This window comes from Danio rerio, chromosome 19 (assembly GCF_049306965.1).
Source record: "Danio rerio strain Tuebingen ecotype United States chromosome 19, GRCz12tu, whole genome shotgun sequence".
Lineage (NCBI taxonomy): Eukaryota > Metazoa > Chordata > Actinopteri > Cypriniformes > Danionidae > Danio > Danio rerio.
In genome coordinates, this window is record NC_133194.1 from 50,317,501 (window position 1) to 50,341,530 (window position 24,030).

At 35.3% G+C, this 24,030-nt stretch overlaps 2 protein-coding genes across 6 annotated transcripts in view; both read left to right on the top strand.

Annotated features, from left to right (window-relative positions):
- tpmt.2 (thiopurine S-methyltransferase, tandem duplicate 2) overlaps positions 1-6,860 on the top strand; it is an 11,676-nt gene extending 4,816 nt beyond the window's left edge. The window contains 7 exon segments of one of the 3 annotated variants that reach the window (NM_001033586.1): positions 1,945-1,986; positions 2,292-2,344; positions 3,542-3,616; positions 3,947-4,032; positions 4,446-4,490; positions 5,462-5,595; positions 6,492-6,657. In NM_001033586.1, coding sequence (NP_001028758.1) covers positions 1,945-1,986; positions 2,292-2,344; positions 3,542-3,616; positions 3,947-4,032; positions 4,446-4,490; positions 5,462-5,580 — 420 coding nt within the window. In that variant the 3' untranslated portion in view covers positions 5,581-5,595; positions 6,492-6,657. 3 annotated transcript variants of the gene reach the window in all.
- A 1,305-nt stretch (positions 6,861-8,165) lies between these two features.
- The window catches only part of ext1c (exostoses (multiple) 1c), a 97,604-nt gene continuing 81,739 nt past the window's right edge, over positions 8,166-24,030 (top strand). For 2 of the 3 annotated variants that reach the window (XM_073930799.1, XM_073930797.1), the window contains exon 1: positions 8,166-8,278. The gene's annotated coding sequence lies outside the window, so the exon portion shown is untranslated. Of the gene's footprint in view, positions 8,279-8,970; positions 9,128-24,030 lie in introns of those variants that run through there. The other variant, XM_073930798.1, reaches the window with a different exon arrangement.

Genomic DNA, 24,030 nt, shown 5'->3' on the forward strand with positions numbered 1-24,030 from the left:
TGGAAGTTGAAACAAAAAAATAAAATAAGTCCTCTGTAACATCAAAACGTCTCAGCACTCTTAGCCTTTAAATTGGCTAACGCACCAATGAAAAGAAATCTTGCTTAACAAATCAAATTAAAATAAACTCTAAATGATGACGGGTATTTTGGCAATAACGAAATTAAGATAAAGGCTGTGCAAGATTTGTTTCGCCACTTCTCTTCACAATCTGGCATTAAGGCGACGGTGAAGCTGAATATTAAAAGAATAATGCCACCATTAGCCTGTATACTCTGTCACCATTCGGTGACAGAGTATACGGGCAAAGGGTTCGGATTCGGGCAAAGATCTTCAGCTCTAATGCAGACCTCTCGTTCATATTAACCACGTCTCCCTTCTGTTCAGTCGAAACCGTAAATACTGCCAAACTGCAGGACACTTTGAAGTGCGACTCGTCACGTCACGTCACCTCCCTCTCCCCCTCTCCCTCTCTCCCCCTCCCTCTCCCTCTCTCCTCCACACTGTCCCGTGATGACAACCACACATACGTTTTTTGTAGGCATTAAATAAAGGATATTTAATATTTTATGACGGTATAACGGTATTGAAACTGACACCGTTGCTATTTTTAGATCCCGCGGTAAACCATAATACCGTAATACCGCCCAAGCCTAGCATACATAGCGGCCTCTCGTGTATTCTCGGAAAACAAAAATTGCAAAAATAAGGTCATGTTTCACCATTCAACCAAGGCTCATTCGGAAAACGTAGTCTTGTGACTGCAAAATAGGTCTCGGGAGATACATATTTTAGCAGTTTTTGTTTTCGCGAATCCGCAAGAGGTCACTGTGTGCGTTTTTTTGCATCTCAAATGTCTCTCATGAGTGCCGTTCGTGCCTACGCTGTTCTCGCATAAACCCACCAGAGGCCACTGTCTGACTGACTGAATGATTGACTGTGTGACCGGCCAATCGGCTGACCCACCCTCCTCCTTTCCTAAACCCAACCAATTTTACCAATTGACCTGCCCGCCCACTTACTTCCCTAAACCCAATCGTAGGTTTACAAAAGCCGTCCAGAAAAAGAAAAGCCCTCGTTACTCGTTCATTTTATTTTTTGGATTCTGTTTTTGTCCTACGTGATTTCTGGAACGGCTCTTCCCCGGACTCGAACCCGGTCGTATTCGTTGTCGTAGTCAACTTCTTTCTGCGTCTCAAGTCCGCCGACGTACACGACAAGCTAGCTGGACAAACTGGTTGCTGCGGGACAGCCCCCCACACGGAGGTAAGCGGTCAGCCGTTAAGCGGCAAAAGGAATGACGTCACACCGCCCGGCAGTGTTCGCTTAAAAAATGAAATGCAGCCATACGTACCTCCAACTACATAAATCGCGGTCTCCAGAAACGTCCACGGAACTATGTTTTCAGAATGAGCCTGTGTTGACATGTTGACATGTTGTCTTCAGAAATGTATATAGAGGTACGTTTTCAGAATGAATCTGGGTTGCAAAATCCCATCTACACTATAAAAAATATCCGTATATAAGCAGTTTATTTGGCGTATTTTGTAATTATTTGTTTTTATTTTTATTTTTTACACATTTATTTATGCTGTGATTTGCCTTATGATGTGTTGTCTGTGTTGGTGTTGTATATTACACTACAAACACCTTAATGAAACTGCAGTACATTTTCTGTCATCTTACAGACTTATTTCTCTAGATATTATTATTTCTTTTACATGATATTACTTAAAGCTACTAAAATATCAATAAAAGTCACTGTTGAGTTGAATTTTTAACATTAAAAGTGGACAAAGCAGAGATCAACATCCCATAATGCAACTCACCACCAGAAATAAACAGATAATAATAATAATAACAACATATATTACAATGTACTGAATGATTCTCAAATCTCCAAAAATACATTCATTTTCCTTTTGATAGTCCCTTATTTATCAGGAATCGCCACAGCGGAATGAACCACCAACTATTCCAGCATAGGTTTTACACAGCAGATGGAACCCAGTTCTGGGAAACACCCATACACACTCAACACACACACACACTTATACACTACAGCCAATTTAGTTCATTCAGTTCCCCTATAGCACATTTGTTTGGACTATATATATATATATATATATATATATATATATATATATATATATATATATATATATATATATATATAAGTAAGAATAGTAATTGTCCTGATAGCATTCATCACTCTTATTGAGCAGCGCTTCAGCTTTTATTAATGCATCAGGGTTTTGTCCTCTCCACTAATGCACTTTCCTTGTTCACAGAGCACAGATGGGAAGATCTCCATCTATCAGTGTGATTTATACAAGTTCTCCAGGTATGCTTTTAAACGTCTTAATTATAGATGAGCAAGCATATAAAGCACACTGCGAAAATGAAGTAAAATATATTGTGCTGTTTTCAGAACGGGTAAAAATTAAGTGAGCTTCTCATTAAAACAAGCAGAATAATCTGCAAATGAATGCAATTTCAAAGTGAAATCGTGACTATTTTGCTTACCCCATTGGCTGTCAGAAGTTTGGTTGGGGAAGGATGAGGACTCAATTGCAGGGACAAAAACATGTGTTTATTACAAAATAAAACAAAAAGATGACAAACAATATTCCCCGAGGGAGAAAACATTAACAAAACAAATAAGCCAACAAACCTGACTGAGCTGGCAGGGAAGAGCAGGGCTGGACAAGGAATAAACAACGATGAACAGGTACAGCAGACATGAGGAGAATATAAGCAGAAAGAATTAACAAACACACAGGTGAACAGAATGAACTAATAATGGGTTAACAAGGAGGGTGGGACTGGACAATAGACAGGAGTGCACATGACACAAAGAGACAACACAAGCCATTGTGTCCTGCCGGCAGCTAGCTCTCTGCAACTCTCACATGCTCACCCACTGAAGCTAAGCAGCACTGCGCCTGGTCAGTACCTGGATGGTAGACCACATGGGAAATGCTAGGTAGAGGTCTGCATTAATTTCCGAATAAATGGCGGGAGCGGTCGGTAACGGGTTTAATTTGGGACAAAAGCGGGCCGTCTAGCAATATCGCTCCCGACTCCCGAGTGAGAAAAGAATAAAAGAAATAGCGCAATGCTGTGTTGAGCTTGTTTGTTGCTGTGTGTGTATGTGTGTGTGTGTGCGCACACAGGGGCCAGCAGGGGGCGCTTAACCTGTGAAATGCCTTATAGGGTCTTGATCTTATGATGTGTTGTCTGTGTTGATGTTGTACATTACACTACAAACACCTTAATGAAAGTGCAGCACATTTTCTGTCATTGTGCAGACTTATTTCTCTAGATATTATTAATTATTTTACACTATAGTATTTAAAGCTACTAAAATGTTAATAAACGTCACTTTGTTAAACTGTAGAGGTTGAATTTATAGCATCAAAAGTGGACAGAGCCGAGAGCAACATCCCATAATGCAATTCACCACCGTAAATAAACAGCAAACATAAGCAAAAATACTGAAACTGTTCATAACCAGATGTGATTTTGTCCATATATTCAGTGCTGTTGCGGGACACTTTGGAGGGATCTGGGATCGAGGAGCACTGGTGGCTATAAACCCATGTGATCGGCAAAAGTAAGTGTTAAATTAATATTTAACATCTGTATTTATTTATTTATTTAGGGGCGATACGGTGCTCCAGTTTCCCCCACAGTCCAAACACATGCGCTGTAGGGGAATTGATGAACTTAACTGGCCGTAGTGTATGAGTGTGTGTTTGAATGAGAGTGTATGGGTGTTTCCCAGTACTGGGTTGCAGCTGGAAGGGCATCCGCTGTGTAAAACATATGCAGGAATAGTTGGTGGTTCATTCCGCTGTGACGACCCCTGATAAATAAGGGACTAAGCTGAAAGTAAATGAATGGATCATGTATTGATGAGTGTAACTGTATTTTCCTCCTGCAGGTATGCGAGTCTGCTTGTGTCTTTAATGAGCAGCGACTGCAGATATCTGCTGGACACGCTGGAATATAACCCTGAGCTTTATAAAGGTACAAGATTATTCACTTACAATTAATGATGTGCAAAAACTTTAATTAATCAATTAATTAATTTAATTAATTAATTAAAGATTAATCCATCAAAAATAAACATTTGTTTTGACATAATATATATAAACATAGCAAAGCAAACCAACAGACGATAATATAAATATTTTACAATGTTAATTAGTGAAAATTAAATAAATAAATAATAATAATAATAATAATAATAATAATAATAATAATAATAATAATAATAATAATATATTAATAATAAGGGGAATATTTTATTAATTTGATTTTCAATCATTAGCATTGTAAAGTATTTATATTATCGCCTGTTGGTTTGCTTTGCTATGTTTATGTTACTAATGGTTGAAATGTTTATAAAAAAATATGCAATAATAACATCTGACTTGCAGGTCCACCATTCTTCGTGTCAGAAGACGACATAAAAACTGTATTCGGTGAGTGTTGGTCACTGGGCTGTTTTTGTTATTATGCATTATTTGTTGTTATTATTATTAATTTTATCATTATTTATTACTATTAATATGTAATTATTTGTTGTTTTTTTATTTATTATTATGCTTTATTTGTTTTTATTATTTAATATTATTATGTAATTATTATGCAGTATTTGTTGTTATTATTATTTATTACTATAATTATGTTATTATTTATTATAAATAATATTATGATTATGTAATTATTATGCATTATTTGTTTTTATTATTATGTATTATTATGTAATTGTTGTGCATCATTTGTTTGTATTAAATTAATAAATTTATTTGTTGTTATTATTTATTACTATGTAATTATTATCTGTTATTTGTTTTTATTATTATGTAATTATTATGCATGATTTGTAATGATTATTGATTACTATTAGTATGTAATAATTTTTATTATGCATTATTTGTTATTGTTATTATGTATTATTATTTTGTATTATGTAATTATTATGCATTATTTGTTATTGTTATTATGTATTATTATTTTGTATTATGTAATTATTATGCATTATTTGTTATTATTATTATTATTATTTAATATTATTCTTATTATGTAATCATTATGTGTTATTCGTTTTTTATTATTATATGTTATTATATTATTATTTGTTGTTATTATTATTTATCATTATGGTTATAATAATTCTTATTATGTATTCATTTTATGTAATTATTTTTCATAATTTGTTATTATTATTCATTACTATTATTATGGTATTATTTATTATTATTATTATTATTATTCGTCAATTATTATTATGTAATTTTTATGCATTATTTGTTAATATTATCATGTATTATTTATATGTATTAATATTGTGTTATTATGTAATATTTGTTATTATTATGTATTATTATTACTATGCATGAATTGCTTTACTCCTGCGTAATTTATCCAGTAATGTTTTCTGTTTTTCCAGGAGGAAGCTGTAATATTGATCTTCTGCAGAGTGTGGGTGGCTTGGAGGAAGGGCACAAATCCTGGGGACTGGATTCACTCACAGAGAAACTTTACCTGCTCACTACTAAAACTCAGTAATCATCACCAGACCAGGGCTGCGTTTCCCGATAACGATTGATCTTAGCACTTAAGAGCGTTTTCTACGAGTCATTTTGCGAACGTTCGTTATTGTTTCACGTGCGTTTCCCAAAAATGCACTTAACACAATTGCACGTAGCCCAGCTTTAAGTGCAACTTAGGAGTCGCTATCCGTTTGTTAAGTGCTGAAATGTCACGCTATAGAATGGCTCGTTATTGTTGCACATGTTATAGCAATCCATATAATTCTTCTTCTACTTGTGTGAATGTATATTCAACTCGAATAACATAAAAAAAATATATTTTTGAGCCAGTTTAAAAACATAAATTAACTGGAAATGTCGTACTGTAAAAACACTGTCTTGCTCCAATCTCGCATAAAACTAATTCTAACAGTCCTTGCCGGAAATGACATCAGCATCATTTTCGATATTTATATGAAACCTTAATTAAGTAGAATTATTTATCAATTTCTTTATCAAAAATTGCTTATCTCACATCAAAATAAATAAATAAGTAAATAAATAAATAAATAAATAAGCTCTTACATTTATTTTTGAAAAGTTTAGCCTAATTATTAATTATTATTATTTGTATATTGAATTGTGTAATGTGTAGAAAATATAAATGAATAGAGATATACGTACAAATAAAATGAATAATGACTTTGAAGAGAAGTAAATTGTAGGTGCAATTTGCCGGTTGTCCAGCAGGTGCCCTCATAACTCTGTCTCCTTACGATGCACTTAAGGCTTTACGATTACTCCAGAGCACTCGTAGATCCACGAAGATTTTCAAGTGCTACTTAAGTTACGATGCTTTTGGGAAACAGACCGTAATATTAAGATCAGTCGTACGATCATTTCTACGAACTTCTTAGGCTTACGATGCTTTTGGGAAACGCAGCCCAGACCAGCGTTACAAACTCATCACTTGACAACAGCAACAAATGCATAAGGGACTCACAAATAAGGATGCAGAAAAGATGCAATTATTTTCCAATTTTAATAACAGATTTTTGCTATTTTAATATTTGAACATGATTGTAAAATAATTGATTAAATTATTATATTTTGAGATATCTTGTGTGTGTTTTAAAACTGGATTCAGAGCATTTTATCATGCGATTTCTCAGTTTGGCCACAAGAGGGAAGCAGATTGACATAATGGCGAGTTTTTATCTGCACATGCGCGTTTTTATTCATAAATTGTGCCAAAAATACCCTTCTGCCTTTAACACGATGCTGTAGCATAATAAACACTTCTGTTCAGAGACACTGCTACTGAATTTACAGCTAATTTTACTATAAATTAATCTAATGATTGAGTGTCTTACTGTATATATATGTATATATATATATATATATATATATATATATATATATATATATATATATATATATATATATATATATATATATATATATATATATATATATATTTTTTTTTTTTTTAAAAGCAAACACATGTCAATTAATGGTAAGTTTTGCACATTCATAGAAATGAGCTTAAAATAACTGGCTGTTCAGAAAAACAAACAATAGGTGCCCTTTAACCATAAAATCCGCACATGTAATAGTTTCTAGTTTATTTTGGCACATGGTTTATTGGTTTTATTTTGCAACCAATAGAAGGCAAAATATTAATCAGTTGAGACCCACACTCAGTCTAATCAGTATATTCAGTATAATTACTGTTTTTACATTACTGTGAGGGTTTGGGATTGTTGTAGATGTTAATAAAAATACAATTTATTGTGTAATTTAATAAATAATATATAAAATATTTGTTTATTTGCTGATTTTACATTATTTTGATGGTTGAGTTTAGGGTTGGGGTAGAAGTAGACATTTATAAAATACAATTAATGGTAAATTTAATAAATAATGTGAATATTACTCGATATCATTACCGTTTTTACATTACTGTGAGGGTTTGGGGGTAGGAGTAGATGTTAATATAATACAATTAATGTGTAATTTAATAAATAATATGAATAATTCTGGGTATAATTACAGTTTTTACATTACTGTGGGGGTTTGGGGGTAGGGGTAGATATATAATACAATTAATGTGAAATTTAATCAATAATGTTAATAATACTTGTTTTAATTACTGTTTATACATTACTGTGAGCATTGGGGTATGGGTAGATGTTAACAAAATACAATTAATGTCTCATTTAATAAGTAATATGAATAATACTTGGTAAAATTGCTGTTTTTACAGGGGTTGAGGTAGGGGTAGGCCACTAGGCGTTAATAAAATACTATTAATGTGTAATTTAATAAATAATAAATAATATACTGTTTTTACATTACTCTGATGGTTTGGTTTAGAGTTGGGGTAAACGTAAGCTAAATAAAATACAATTGATGTGTAATTTAATAAACAACATCAAAACTTCCGGCCGCAGCTGTATCTCTTCTAGCTGTCCAGATGTGCGCTGTTTTCCTTAAATGAGCTCGCGCGAAGCACCCCGACTCTGCGAGCCAATCAGAAGCGCCAGTGGGCGTGGCTACAGGAGTGTTGTTGTGGATGCGAGAAAATGAACAATGTAGCCCCGTGCGCTGACGCCGATCCACGCAGATCTACAGTACACCTCCGTCTGCACTAATCTAGAGGACAATCTCCATCTGCAACCTCTGGACAGCAGGATCCGGACAGCAGCGCGCGGATTCCAGCCCTGAACTTCACGGTGAGCTGCTGCCATACACTCTTCTGCATTGTGCATTGTGTATTTCACTCCATTTATCCTGCTTATTACTGCGCTGCTCCATTTCGCATGGTCGTTTTTGGTCATTTTCTTTTCCATACTGCTGGTTTGTTGTTGAATTAATTTGTATAAATCTGCTGTACAGTGACCTTGAGTTTCACCAAAGCCGCTTTAAATTAATTTATTGTTATTATTATTATCATACACCCCTGAATCACGATCATATAGAGCTGTAATGCATCCACCCAAGGGTATCCACCATTGTTTCCTTATCAAAATGCATCCAGAATGCAGCGGCATCTCCTATACGCTGAAATATTAACGCGTCTGCCGGCGTAATGCTTGCATACACACACATGCATACACACATACACACACGCCTTTCTCATCTCATTCATGCACATCATTATCATCTGACGCGCGCAGTTCATTTAGCGATACGCAAGACTCGTGCATTGTATTAAAGGCGACCATTCAGCCTCGGGATCATTTGTGCATGAGTGCAATATTAATATTTGGGCCAAATGTGTGCGTGAGTGTGTCATTAAAGAGGGGGAGTGCACGCGGGGAAAGGTGTGAGATTACGTGCGCGCGCGCGATGTAACTCAATCAGGTTGTAGAGCTGGTAAAGCGGGAGAGAGAGAGAGGGAGAGACACACACACACACACACTGGGGATCTGACGGCAGCAGGAGAGTCTGTGTGTGTGTGTCATGGGTGTTTCTGCATCACGCACTGTATTATTGTGAATAGACTGTGGAGAAAAGGAAGCGTTCAGTATCTGATGATGATGATGATGATGATAACGAGACAGCAAGCCTGATTACAGCAGGTAACGCACTTTATTTAGCAATTTACTATGGTGAAACAAGCGGGAGCGGAGTACATGTACGCAATGGTGGATGTAAAGAGCATGTAGGACAGTGTCGGGATGGATGAATGACAATGCAACCTTTTTTTAAAAATGTTTATTGTGTCACTTTATTTTTATTTTAAACATTAGATTGCTGATGCTTTCAGTGCACTTTTGTTGTAAATTATACATGCACATACAGTCAAAGTCAAATGTATGAGCCATCCTGGGTAACACTTTATAATGACTAGCAGTGATGGAGAGAAAAAATTAAGTAAGTGAAAATAAGTGATATGCCCACCATAATAAGGCATTCCCCAACCCCCTTTAAAAAATCCCCAAATTACTATGCTAATTTGGAGCTGTTTCATTATAAATAAACAGTTAAATGGTTAGTAATATGTTTTATTATTATTATTAATAATGTTTTATTATTATTATTATTATTTACAAAAGAAAAAATAAATAGTATACATCAGCAGCAAATAAATTAGCAAACAGTTCAGCTTATTAAAATGAAGAGCTGTTATGAAATTGAATCAAATCTCATTAGCCGTTTCTTCACTGTATAACCTACACAATCTGATTAAAGAGCAACGAATGAATGATTTATTTAGATTTTTTTCGTTTGAATACATTAAATCACTTTAAAAATGCACACATCATTGAAATGAAAGCTTTCGACTGCTTTCCTAACTGTTTATGCTGATTTAGGACGAAATTACTTGTGTTTGAAAAAAAATAAACTCACCAAGATCAACATCTTTAGATATTAATATTATTAATTATGTGTATATGTCTGTTTAAACATGCACCCAAAACCCAGACTTTTGCTCCGCTTCAAATCATGATCCGTTTGGAAAACAGCGTCTGTTTATCAATATGGAGCACCTCTATATAAAGGTTTTGAGGATTGCATATGAACAGGAGACAACACTTGTTTTTATGTTTATTTCAAAGTGTTTTCGTGCCTGAACAGCACAGAACAGACTCATATTTAAGAGCAAGGCGCGGCCCCTTGCGGTTTGGCGGTATAGGTTGCGTATAGGGTGGCTCGACTCTTTAATGTTTATTTGCCACCCTACAGAGAAAGACTGAAAGTCCGGGAGAAATATGGGAACATACTTTTACAGGATCATAGCGGGACAGAACTGTAAAATAAGGGAGAATTACGGGAAAAACGGGAGTGTTGACAGATATGAGTGCGAGTAGAGTAAACGTATCTGCTGTAAATATTACTCAAAGTATGAGTGAAATTAAAGCTTTCAAAAGTACTCAAGAGTAGTGGCTCAAGAGTAGTGGCTCAAGAGTAGTGGCAAGAGTAGTAGCTGTAGCCTAAAAAGCTGATGTGTTTACATGTCATTTGTGGATGTGTGTGTAAACGTAACATTCTGTAGTGCATTTAGTGATTGCCCAGCAGGCAAACAACGTCATTAGACTTTAACAAGCCCAGATCGGGAGGACGGGGAGAATTCCAGGTGGGCCGGTCTGTTTTTTTTGGCCGCGAGGGCCGGTGTGCCTAGCAGCTTGCACTCTCAGCAGTCGCACTGTTTTCATTGATTTATTTATTTGACCATAGCCTCACTCTTTTTATTGATAAATTTGCAGCAGCGCCGCTCTTTTTAGTTATTTTCTTGTAGCTCTGTTTGCAAAATGCAGCATGCAGGTTAATGATGAGACTATCATTCAACCCCAAACAGCGCCACCTTAGTGAATATAAGAATTTGAATAATTAATGTTAATGAATATTACACCTGCTCAATTAAAATCAGACGATTCACTACATTAATAAATCTGACAAAACTTGATCAGAAATCTAAAAAGTTCAGTGGTCAGCATGTTACGATGCCGCCGACACGAGTTCGAACCTCTCCTGAGTATTTATTATTATGTGTTTTTAATTTTTAGTGTTAAGACATACAATATAATACTGTTTAGGTTACTTATAGGTGTACATATATATATATATATATATATATATATATATATATATATATATATATATATATATATATATATATATATATATATATTTTTTTTTTTTTTTTTTTTTTTTTTTGTGTGTGTGACCACAGTTACAAAAGACTGGAAGAATTTTGCAGAGAATATATATTCAGATATTGCAGGAAAGGACATTGTGGTGCTTTAAAGAACAGTGTTGGAGATTTAGCTGCTCTTTAATATTCTCATATTTATAAAAAAAAAACATTTGAAGTTCTAAAGCCGATGTGTCCTGGAAAAAGACGTGACAGTGTCATTAGAAACTGAATTGGAAATGAGCTTAATTTAATATAGTCAGTGGTGAATTGACGGGCCGGTCTAAGTCTTGAAACTCCAGGGCTGAAGGAGTTCCACTCTGGCCCTGGAAGTTAATATTAGGTTAGATTTAGGTTGTGATGTCAGGTGACCAAATTCAATGTCTAGCCAGCATATAAGGACAACGTTATTTTGATGTCCAATAATGACGTCAAATGATGTTGATATTTGGTTGATTTTAGGTTGTTAGAAAGTGACCAAAATCCAACATCCAGCCAACATCTTAAACCAGCGTCAAATACTGACATTTATTCATCAGGTATGGTATCCAAAATCCAACATCTGATAGACATCATAGTGTCAAGCTGTAACATCATTAGACGTTGGTATTTGGTTGACTTTAGGTTGGACGTTGGCCATTGACAGCGGCCTGAGGTTGAATTGTGATGTCAACCCGATTTTCATTTCCAAACATAATGCAACGTCCCCATGATGTTAGGGTACAACTTCAATTTGATGTTATGTTGATGTCTTGTGCCTGTGTAACCCCGCTGGTACTACACCACCCAACCCACTCAGAGCTGGTATCGAACCGGTGACCTTGCGTATGGGAGTCAGTTTCTCTAACAAGGAGGCTAAAGGCCATGGCCTCTAGTGTTTGGATCACCTTTAGAGGTCAGAGGAGTGAGGTTTACCTGCACAGCACCTACTAGCTGGCCTCCGTTACACTCACCCCCCGTAAACCTCACTCCCATCCGGGTCATGGCACCAATGTAACCCCGCCAGTACTACGCCACCCAACCTGCTCCGAGCTGGTACCGAACTAGCAACCTTTCGCATGGGAGTCAGTTGCTCTACCAAGGAGGCTAAAGACCATGACCTCTAGTGTCTGTCGCTAAAGCACCTTTAGAGTTCAGAGGAGTGAGGTTTACCTGCACAGCACACACTAGCTGGCCTCCGCTACACCTGCTTGGTGTTTAAAGCCATTTCGGTCATCATACAGTAAACATCCTTCATCTTCTCATCAGTGAGCTGCATCTAAATTATTATATATCATATATGTATTATTTTTATTTAAAGTAAATGCATGGTTATTTATTTGTGTAAATGCTTTAGTAGACCCTGTGATCTCGGCTCAGAGGTGCATCGGTATCATCACAGCATTTGAATCCATTGTCTTCTTAATTAGATCCCAAGATACCTTGTAGTTGGTTAAAGATTTAACAAACTATCAAATCTGTTTCAGGGCACTAATAGGATTTTATGAGTTATCTGAGAGCCTCACTACTGGCCTTGGCATCTAAATAAGTTTTGTGTTATTATGAAAGCGCAATGTGCCGTGAATGAAGTGTACGCCCCTGCGGCGGAGCTGAAAGCGCTGGGAAACCGATGCAAAAAATGGCAGGAATTTCAGCCCTTCTGACGGGCTCTCATAACTCACCGCATGGCATCATATAACAGAATGTATATGAGTTCATCTGCGCTGGACCAACAGCACAAATCAGGAGCTGAAGTGCGGATACCATGCTGAAATATTACTCCAGTGTAAATATAAAGCCGTCCTTTTCAGATTCACTTGTCAAAGTGCACAGTAAAAAATGGCATGATAATAAGTCAGTATATATAATAATAAGAAAATAAGGAAATATATGCCACTATAACTTATTTTAGTAAGTTTTTGACTTATTTTTTATTGATGCGAGTAAATTACTTTTAGAGTTAAATTGGTTCCACTTAAAAATGTAAGTGAGCATTTTACAGTGTACAGAAATAGACTATTTGGGTATTAAAAGTGCTTAATAAGTAAGATAATTGCATCACTTGCCCTGCTCTAATAACCATACTGATAATTGAAAAATGAAAATAATAACACTCATATCCTAGTGTTTAACAAATAAATCAAAAATTAATCAAAGATGTGTAAACATGTGCTGACTAACATAAACATAATATAAAATAATGTAATGTGTGTAAAAACATTAGTTTTATATCTACTATGTGCAATAATTTACATTAAATTACCATTATGTTCAGTTTTTAATAAATCTTTTAGCCAGTTTGTAATGCATCCATACTGGAGACTCACTCTGAATGAATCCTTTGAATTAGTGAGTTGTTTACTGGAGACTTACTCTGAATGAATTGTTTGAATCAGTGAGATATTGACTGGAGAATCGCTTTGAATTAATCATTTGAATCAGTAAGCTTTTGACTAGAGACTCGCTTTGAATGAATCAGTAATTTGTTAACTGGAGACTTGCTCTGAATGGATCATTTGACTAAGTGAGTTGTTGACTGAAGACTCACTCTAAATAAATCATTTGAATCAATGAGTTGTTGACTGGAGATTTACTCTGAATAAATAATTTGAATTGGTGAGTTGTTGACTAGAGATTCACTATGAATGAATCATTTGAATCAATTAGTTGTTGACTGGAGATTTACTCTGAATAAATAATTTGAATTGGTGAGTTGTTGACTAGAGATTCACTATGAATGAATCATTTGAATCAATTAGTTGTTGACTGGAGATTTACTCTGAATAAATAATTTGAATTGGTGAGTTGTTGACTAGAGATTCACTATGAATGAATCATTTGAATCAATTAGTTGTTGACTAGAAACTTCCTATAAATTAATCATTTGAATCATTCAGTGAGTTGTTAAACTGGAGACTCACATTAGCTTATTCATTTGAATTGTTGACTGGTCTGGAGACCCACTCTGAATAAATCATTTGAATTAGTAAGTTATTTACTGGAGATTCACTTTGAACAAATTGTTTTAATGAGTAAGGTAGATACAAGAGACTCACTTTTAAGGCAGCGTTTTAATCAGTGAGTTGTTGACTGGAGACTTACTCTGAATGAATCATTTGAATTAGTGAGTTTTTCACTGGAGACTCACTCTAAATGAATCATTCGAATCAGTGAGTTGTCAAACTGGAGACTTACTCATAATGAATCATTTGAATCAGTGACTTGTTGAACTGGAGACTCACTCTGAATGAATCGTTTGAATCAGTGACTTGTTGACTGGAGACTCACTGAAAGAATAATTTGAATCACTGAATTGTTTGTGAGTCGTGAGTGAGTTGTTTATTTAAAACTCACTCCAGATGGATCATCTGAATCAGTGAGTTGCTGAACGGATGTGATCGAATCATTTCAACTAACATATTAATTTGTGAGCCAATTTAACAGTTTACAAAATTCAGCCAGTCAAACACTAATAATGGTGATGCAGATCTGTGACACTTAAATCCAGTTATTCAGCGAGTTATTACTGCTTCTGATAAGCTCCAGTTGTCTCTGCCCATCCTGTTTGTCAGGATAATTAGGCTTCGTGGCGCGCGTGTGTGTGTGTGTGTGAGAGAGAGAGCATATTGTTTAGACATAATTAATCAAGCCTGCTGGTAATTATTGTTGTCCACAAATTAAAACATGAGGGTAGCAGCGGGTGCTCAAGATGATGGAGTCGTCTTAATAACCCAATTGTACAGAGAAGATATCACACGCTGCTGTTTATGGTGTCCTGATATTATGCTGGAGTCTCACATGACACGTTTAAAAACATCTGAGCTCGGAAAACATCGTAGTTTTATCAGAATATGTGTGTAATGTTTAAATCATTTTGATATGATTTGTTTGAGTGGGTGGCACAGTGGTTAGCACTGTCGCCTCACAGCAAGAAGGTCGCTGGTTCAAGCCTCAGCTGGGTCAGTTGGCATTTTTGTGTGGAGTTTGCATGTTCTCCTTGTGTTGGCGTGGGTTTTCTCCGGGTGCTCCGGTTTCCCCCACAGTCCAAACACATGCGCTATAGGGGAATTGATTAACTAAATTGGCCATGTGAATGGGTGTTTTCCAGTCGTGGGTTGCAGCTGGAAGGACATCCGCTGCGTAAAACATATGCTGGATAAGTTGGCGGTTCATTCCACTGTGGCGACCCCAGATAAATAAAGGGACTAAGCTGAAAGGAAAATAAAACCCCTCCCCCTGTCTATTGGCCAGCTCTGCTCTGATTGGTCAACTGGCTAAGGTCTGTTTTGATTGGTTTAGAGTGCATGCTGCAAGAAGCATGCTTTATGCAAATGAGCTACATTTATTGTATTGATGTAGGTCAGTAGCAGAAATAAGATGTTAAAAAATATAACAATTCATCATGGCAATTCAGAGTCCACACTTTCTTTTGAGAAAAAATGTTTTATTAATTGGTTTAATGTTGACTAAGATGTACACTCACCGGCCACTTTATTAGGTACGCCTTACTAGTGCCCGGTTGGACAACTTTTGCCTTCATACCTGCCTTAATCCTTCGTGGCAGAGATTCAACAAGCTACTGGAAATATTCCTCAGAGATTTTGCTCCATATTGTCATGAGAGCATCACACAGTTGCTGCAGATTTGTCGGCTGCTCATCCATGATGCCAATCTCCCGTTCCACCACATCCCAAAGCTGCTCTATTGGATTGAGCTCTGGTGACTGTGGAGGCCATTTGAGTACAGTGAACTCATCGTCATGTTCAAGAAAGCAGTCTGAGATGATTGAGCTTTATGACATGCTGCGTTATCCTGCTGCCATCAGAAGATGGAGACACTGTGCTCATAAAGATATGGACATGGTCAGTGTGTTGCCCTTTAAGAAAGTTTCACTTTAAAATATCTTCTTTAAATACTTCATATGCTTATTCATTTAGTTAAAATGTGCAATTCATAATTAATCTGTTTCATTTGTAAAAACGAAAACTTTTATTTTATGTTATAAGATACTTCCTGTTTAGTCACTTCCTGTTAGTGTTCCTGGCTCTGTGCGGAAGCCCTGTCAGACATGTGCTCTCTCGGACAATCTGAAGCACCTGCGTAAAATCATTGTAGAGGCAATGCTGTAAGTTTATGTTTTGTACAGTGGACATGTTAAAGACATTATGTCAGTGATTATTTTGTAAAAAAAATACTAGTTATGGTGAAATGGAGCTTTCTGAACCAGTGAAGTGCTCGATTGCTCGAATTGTATCGGAAAAAGGTTCGTTACTTGAAGCTTTCTAAATCAGAGCTCGATGAAGACCTCTTCTGGTTAAAGTGTGGGAAAGCACAGTGTTGCAATAATGTCAAACGTTCACAACTGACCAACTCATTCATGTAGTTATACAACAGTAATATAAACAAATTACTCAATTACTGTAGTGTTTACACACAAGCAGGGCCAGACGGAATCTGCCAACATTTTTTGCCATTTCTGCAGAGAATTTTGGTAAAAATCTGCGGATTTCTGCGGAATTATTTTGGGAGTATCCAGCGAGTATCATAACTAAAACCTTAGTACATGAAATAAAAAGTAATAAATTACTGAATAAAAACTGAATAAATTCAGATTTACACATTTATTCAAGTAAATAAACAGAATTAATGATGTTCTAAAAATCGGCAGAAATCTGCAGAATTCTGTGGAAAATCGGTGGAAAATCTGTGGAATTCTGCGCATGCAGATTCCGTGTGGGCCTACACATAAAATATGTAACATTACACCACTGATGCATTTGCGCTCACAGAACTGCCGCTCACTGGATATTTCCTCTTTGTCGGAGCATTCTCTGAAAACCCTAGAGATGGTTGTGCATGAAAATCCCAGTAGATCAGCAGTTTCTGAAATACTCAGAGCAGCCCATCTGGCAGCAACAACCATGCCACATACTTAAATCCTCTTTCTTCTCCATTCTGATGTTCGCTCTGAACTGCAGCAGATCGTCTTGACCATGCCTACATGCCTAAATGCAGTGAGCTGCTGCCATGTGATTGGCCGATTAGACATTTGCATTAACGAGCAGTTGGACAGGTGTACCTAATAAAGTGGCCGGTGAGTGTATATGGCACAGGTATACAGTAATTATTTTAATAAGCAGGGTTGTGCATGTGTGTTTTGGGTATTCTATGTACCTAATTAACTAACTAACTGTATAATAATATTCAGAAAACTTTTAGAGTGTATGTTGCAGGAGGTGGGGATTATGCAAATTAGTTACTTTAATAATGTTGATATAGATCATTAGCAGGCAAAAGATTTAATAATTTAACAATTCATTAAGTTGATTCAGAGGAGAGACAATATCATCATTTATCATGCTTAAAAACATTGTTTACATCAGGGGTGTCCTGGAGGGCCGGTGTCCTAGAGAGTTTAGCTCCAACTTTCTTTAACACACCTCTCAGGAAGCTTCTAGAAAAGGGGTCACCAAACTTGTTCCTGGAGAGCCGTTGGACTGCAGATTTTAGCTCCAACCCTAATCAAACACACCCGAACAAGCTAATCAAGTTCTTACTAGGTGTACTTGAAACATCCAGGCAGGTGTGTTGAGGCAAGCAGGGAAACCGGCCCTCCAGGACAGACATTGGTGACCCCTGGTCTAGTATAGCTAGTAAGAGCTTGATTAGCTGGTTCTGGTGTGTTTGATTAGGGTTGGAGCTAATCTCTCCAGGACACCTACCCTCCAGGACTGAGTTTGGACACCCCTGGTTTACACTACAACTCGCAAATAAGATATGTTTCCAAACCCTACATAACCTGCTCTGTAAAGGAGTTCATCTTCTGATCCGACTTTTGCTGTTCATGAGAGATTAGCGCAGAGCATCATGTCGGATTTGAGATTTTGCATAAACCTCCTGTGCTCTGCGATGACTGTATGATTTGTTTTGTGAGCTGAAAGCAGACTGAAGGCTCAGCGAGGGTCAGTTTTTACACCGCAAACATGCAGCGCAGCTCTCGGCCTGTAATCACAGACGTCTCTGGTTAATTTTAACTCCGTCTCACCACATTATTTGTGTTTCTCCAACATTTCTCGCACGCAATTCAGGCCAGCTGAAGAAGCTAAACTGTGGAGAAAATGCCAGAGATTCTGAGTCTGAATATCGGCCGCTAGCGAATGCTAATCACACTGGTAAATCTAGCGCTGGTAAATCCCGCATGAGCCCGGATGGAAATCTTGGGGTTTAAGATGTGGATGTGTTAAGCAAATGATCTGAATAAGCTTGCACAAGCAAAACCCATTAACAAAAGTGTTAATGAATAAACAATCTAACAAACAAGTTGCATTTATTGAAGCTGTTTTGGTTAAAGAGTCTAAAAAAGTAAAGAGTAAATCTGCACATTATTCAGCAGTTTGGAGTTTTTTAATTGGTTTTGAAAGAAGTTTCTTTAAAATAATATTATTGTGAATGGTGTTACTCTTTAAAATGTTGTGAATATTTATATTTTTATTTTTCCCTATTGAAAAAAACAGCTTAAACCAGCCTAGGCTGGTTGGCTGGTTTTAGTTGGTTGACCAGGCTAGTTTTAGAGGGGTTTAGGCCACTTCCAGACTGGTTTCCAGCCATTTCCAGTCTGGTCTTAGCTGGTCAGGCTGGGAGATGACCTGCTAAAACCAGCTTGACCAGCCTAGGCTGGGAGCCCAGCCAGAACCAGCTATGTCCAGCTTAAACCAGACGTGTCAAGCTGTTTGCAGCTGGTTTTAGCTGGTCATTTTCCAGCCTGACCAGCTAAGATATTCTTCAAGACACTAGTATTCAGCCTAAAGTGACATTTAAAGGCTTAACCAGGGTAATTAGGGTAAAGTTAGGGTAATTAGGCAAGTTAACAAGTATAACAGTGGTTTGTTCTGGAGACAATCCAAAACTAATATTGCTCCGGTTTCCCCCACAGTCCAAACACAAGCGCTATAGGGGAATTGATGAACTAAATTGGCTGAAGTGTACGAGTGTGTGCGTGAAAGAGTGTGTATGGGTGTTTGCCAGTACTGGGTTGCAGCTGGAACAGCATCCACTGTTTAAAACAAACTGTATGCTGGATAAATTAACGGTTCATTCTGCTGTGGCGACCCCAGATTAATAAATAAATAAATAATTTAATTAATTAATTAATTAATTAATTAATTAATAATAAATAAATCAGCAATGGTAAATTTTTAATGTAATCAAAATAATATTAAAAATAATTAGCAATAGTAATTAAATAATATAATAATTATCAATAATAAAGCAATGGGATATTTTAATGTAATCTAAATCATCTTCAAAAATAATCAGTAATAAATAATATGATAAAAATTAGCAATAAAGCAATGCAACATTTTAGTGTAATCTAAATAAGATGTAAATAATTAGCAATTATAAATATTTTAATTAGCAATAATAAAGCAATGCATTTGAATGCAATCTAAATGTAATCTTCCAAAACCAAAAATTGTTTCTGTTTAAAAACAATGCAGTAGTGAAAGAAGACTTCTCCTGCATCAGATTATAATCCCACCGAAGCAACAGCCGACAGAGGATTCTGTTTGGTCTTAGAGCCTTTTTCAATAGATTATTCATTATTTATGATGCCATAGCAGTTAAAATAGGACAAATGAGCTCATGTATGGGACAAATCCTGGACCTTTGTCAGTGAGGGGTGGGTCTTCCGAACCCCCCTGGCTACAGGGCTGAAAAGTTAAACACGTGTTTTTATGCAAGTAAACATGTTTTTTCTAGAATTAAAGCTGTAAAAGCGCCCCTACAGATTTCCTCCTGGCCATAATTTATTTTGTTTATAATAATTTTGTCTAAATATTATACCAGGTCCAGTTTCACCTGGAATGCATCCTGGATCACCACCTGAAGTGGATTGAGCAATCGGGTTTATATCCGATCAGAATAAAACAAATGAAGTGACTAAGCTGCCTCAAAAACACAGACGTGACGGGAATATTGAATTAAAAATATTATATTAATTATATAATAAATACATTGTATAATATTAAATTACATAAATAATTAAAAGGACAAATTCTGGGCCTTTCGGCCATGGAGGGTGGTTCGTTCCAACCACCCGAACCCCCCCAGGCTATGATTGTGCATTTCTTGTCATTCCAGTTCATGAATGGAAATTTAAAATGCTCGAAATGTCAACTCTGTTTCTCGTTGTGGTCCAACTTTTAAAACCATAACAGAGTCAGATCTTCCATATCACATTTAAGCATTCTTTTACATTCCTTGTGTACATAATTCAGTTCAGGAATGCTGGAAATGTATCCACAGTTCTGGAATGACGCCTGCAAGCTTTACGTCCAGCTGTCACACACTCGAAAAAAGAGGAGGACAAAAAAAACACAAGAGTATATCCGGAAACAAACTGAGCTCTGCAAACCTCCACCTGCTCTCTGTCCTTCTCCAGCACACACACACACACACACACACACACTTCTCAACTGCAAAACACTTGTTCAGAAGCAGCTAATGAAGTGTCCAGAAGACGGATCATTTCTCACAGTTGTGTTCACTTATTCAGCTGTTTTTCTCTGTGTGTGTGTGACTGTGTGTGTGATTGAGCAATGTGCTGTCACATCTCTATCTCATTACAGCCTGAATCTGTCTGATAAACGGGACCAAAACACAGCGCTGACGAATGAGCTAAACAACAAGTGATTGTGAGAAACTCTGAATGACTCTGAAATCTCTGCTCCTCTGTCACAGCTGCACGCAGGCTTGAGGAACGATCTGGAATGTGCTTATGAAATTACCATGCACTCTTACAGTTACATTATCAAACATGTTACAAGATGACGGCACATTTTTAGTCTTACAAGTAATACAGATAATGACAATAAATGGCAAGCCATGCTTTAAATACATATGCAAGCTGTGGATTCATATGCATGTAATTACTATGTCTAAATAATCCTCAAATTATCTAAATAATCTATAAAAATAATTAGCAATAATACATATTATGATAATTAGCAGTAATAAAGCAATGCTACATTTAAATGTAATCTCAGTATAATTTAAAAAATACTAGCTAAAATAGATAGCAATTAAAAAGCATTTTAATGTGATCTAAATAATCTTAAAAAATAATTAGCAATAATCAATAATTTTATTTAATATAATAATTAGCAATAATAAAGCAATGCATTTTAATGTAAATTTAATAAAATGTAAATAACACTAGCAAAAAAATAGCAATTATAAATATTAAAATAATTAGCAATAACAAAGCAATGCATTTTAATGTAATTTAAATATAAATAACACCAACAAAAATGGCAATTATAGATAATGTAATAGTTGGCAATAATAAAGCAATTAATTTTAATGTAATTTAAATAAAATGTAAATAACACTAGAAAAATAAATAGCAATTATAAATATTAAAATAATTAGCAATAGTAAAGCAATGCAATTTAATGTAATCTAAATGTCATCTTCAAAAATAATAAGCAGTCATAGCAATAGTGCTACATTTTTACTCAGAAATTGTTTGCAAATAAAGTGGCAAGCAATGCATGGTAATTATGCATGACAGAATATTTATGTAAAATGCATCTAAATAATTTTTTAAAATAATTAGGAATAATGAAAAATAATAATATCATAATTTATGATAATAAAGCAATGCTACTTTTATTCAAAATAATGCTCAAGAATAATTAGCAATACAACAATCAACAATGGTAAATTTTTAATGTAATCAAAATAATATAAAATAATTAGCAATAGTAATTAAATAATATAATAATTAACAATAATAAAGCAATGCTACATTTAAATGTAATCTAATAATCCTCCAAAAAATTTGTCATAATATTTGCAAAATAATAAAACAACTATCAATATTAAAGCAATGCAACATTTTATTGTAATCTAAATCATCTTCGAAAATAATCAGTAATAAATAATATTCTAATAATTAGCAATAAAGCAATGCAACATTTTAATGTAATCTAAATAAGATGTAAATAATTAGCAATTATAAATATTATAATTAGCAATAATAAAGCAATGCATTTTAATGTAATTTAAATGTAATCTTCCAAAAATAATTAGCAATAATGAAAAACAATAACTTTATAATAATAATATTTGCAATAATAAATCAATGCTACATTTAATGTAATTAAAATAATCTTTAAAAACATATTAATCTTTATTGTAATTAAAATTACATTTAATAATATTTAGCATTAATAAATTAATAATATATAATGATTAGCAATAATAAAACAATGTATTTTAATGTAATCTAAATAATCTTCCTAACATAATTAGCAATAATGAAAAATAATTATATAATAATAATTTACAATAATAAATCAATGCTACATTTAATGTAATCAAAATAATCTTCAAAATCAACTAATAATATAACAATTATCAATAATATATTAATGCTACATTTTAATGTAATCAAATTGTAATGGAAATAATATAAATAATATTTAACAATAGTAAACAAATAATATTATGATAATTAGCTATAACAAAAGCAATGCTGCATTTTATTGTAATCTAAATAACCTTCAAAAATAATTAGCTGTAATAAATAATATTATAATAAGTAGCAACAATGAAGTAATGCTACATTTTAATGTAATCTAAATAATCTAAAGTAAATATTAATTTGATAATACCCCATTATTCCCAGTAATCTTATCTGCAGAGAAAATGGAGATTAACTTCACCTGTGTGGCATAAAAAGGCAAAGGAAAGGAAAGAAGGGAAATCAATGTCTAACTGAGGGAGTCCTGCATTAATAATGAGCAGCTTGTAATGCAATCCATCGCATCTGTTTCCCCACAAATATATGCTTGGCCTGCAGTGTTTCATGAAGGAAAAACGCTTCGCAATCACATACACACACACACACACACACAGCAGAATACTGCATTTAACCCTAGATTCTGTACCCATCACAGATGCAACGTAAATAAACAATAATAAATATGAACACAACACTGGACTTAAGAGCTATTTTAAAGCGATGCATATCTAACATACTGGAGCGCTAATCTAACTATACTAACAACTAATGATACACATGAGTACTTTTACATAAGACAGAACATTCTTGTGCAAGATATTATGCAAAACAAGAGCTATTTAAAGTTGAAGAAAACAAGTGGTGCTACATTCACAAGTAAACATTGATTTTCTTATTGAGTTCTTGTAAGATGGAGTTTAAGTGTGTGGTGTTAATGGAGAGAGAGTGTTTCTACAGGTGGTTTGTCAAGCCTACTCAACTATGTGAGGCACATTCTGAAATGCACAATGTTTTTAAAGTAATATACACTTACTGGCCACTTTATTAGGTACACCTTTCAACTGCCTGTTAATGCAAATGTCTAATCAGCCAATCACATGGCAGCAGCTCAATGCATCTCGGCATGTAAACATAGTCAAGAGAAACGTCCCCTGCTCTGATGAGTCTCCATTTCTGCTGACACATTCAGATGCTCGGCTCACAATTTGGCCTCAACAACATGAAAGCATGGATCATCCTGCCTTGTATCAGCGGTTCAGGCTGGTGGTGGTGGTGTAATGGTGTGGGGGAGATTTTCTTTGGGTCCATTAGTACCAATTGAGCATCAACACCACAGCCTACCTGAGTATTGCTGCTGACCATGTCCATCGCTTTATGAGCACAGTGTCTCCATCTTCTGATGGCTACTTCCAGCAGGATAACGCAGCATGTCATAAAGCTCAATCATCTCAGACGGGTTTCTTGAACATGACGATGAGTTCACTGTACTCAAATGGCCTCCACAGTCACCAGAGCTCAATCCAATAGAGCAGCTTTGGGATGTGGTGGAACGGGAGATC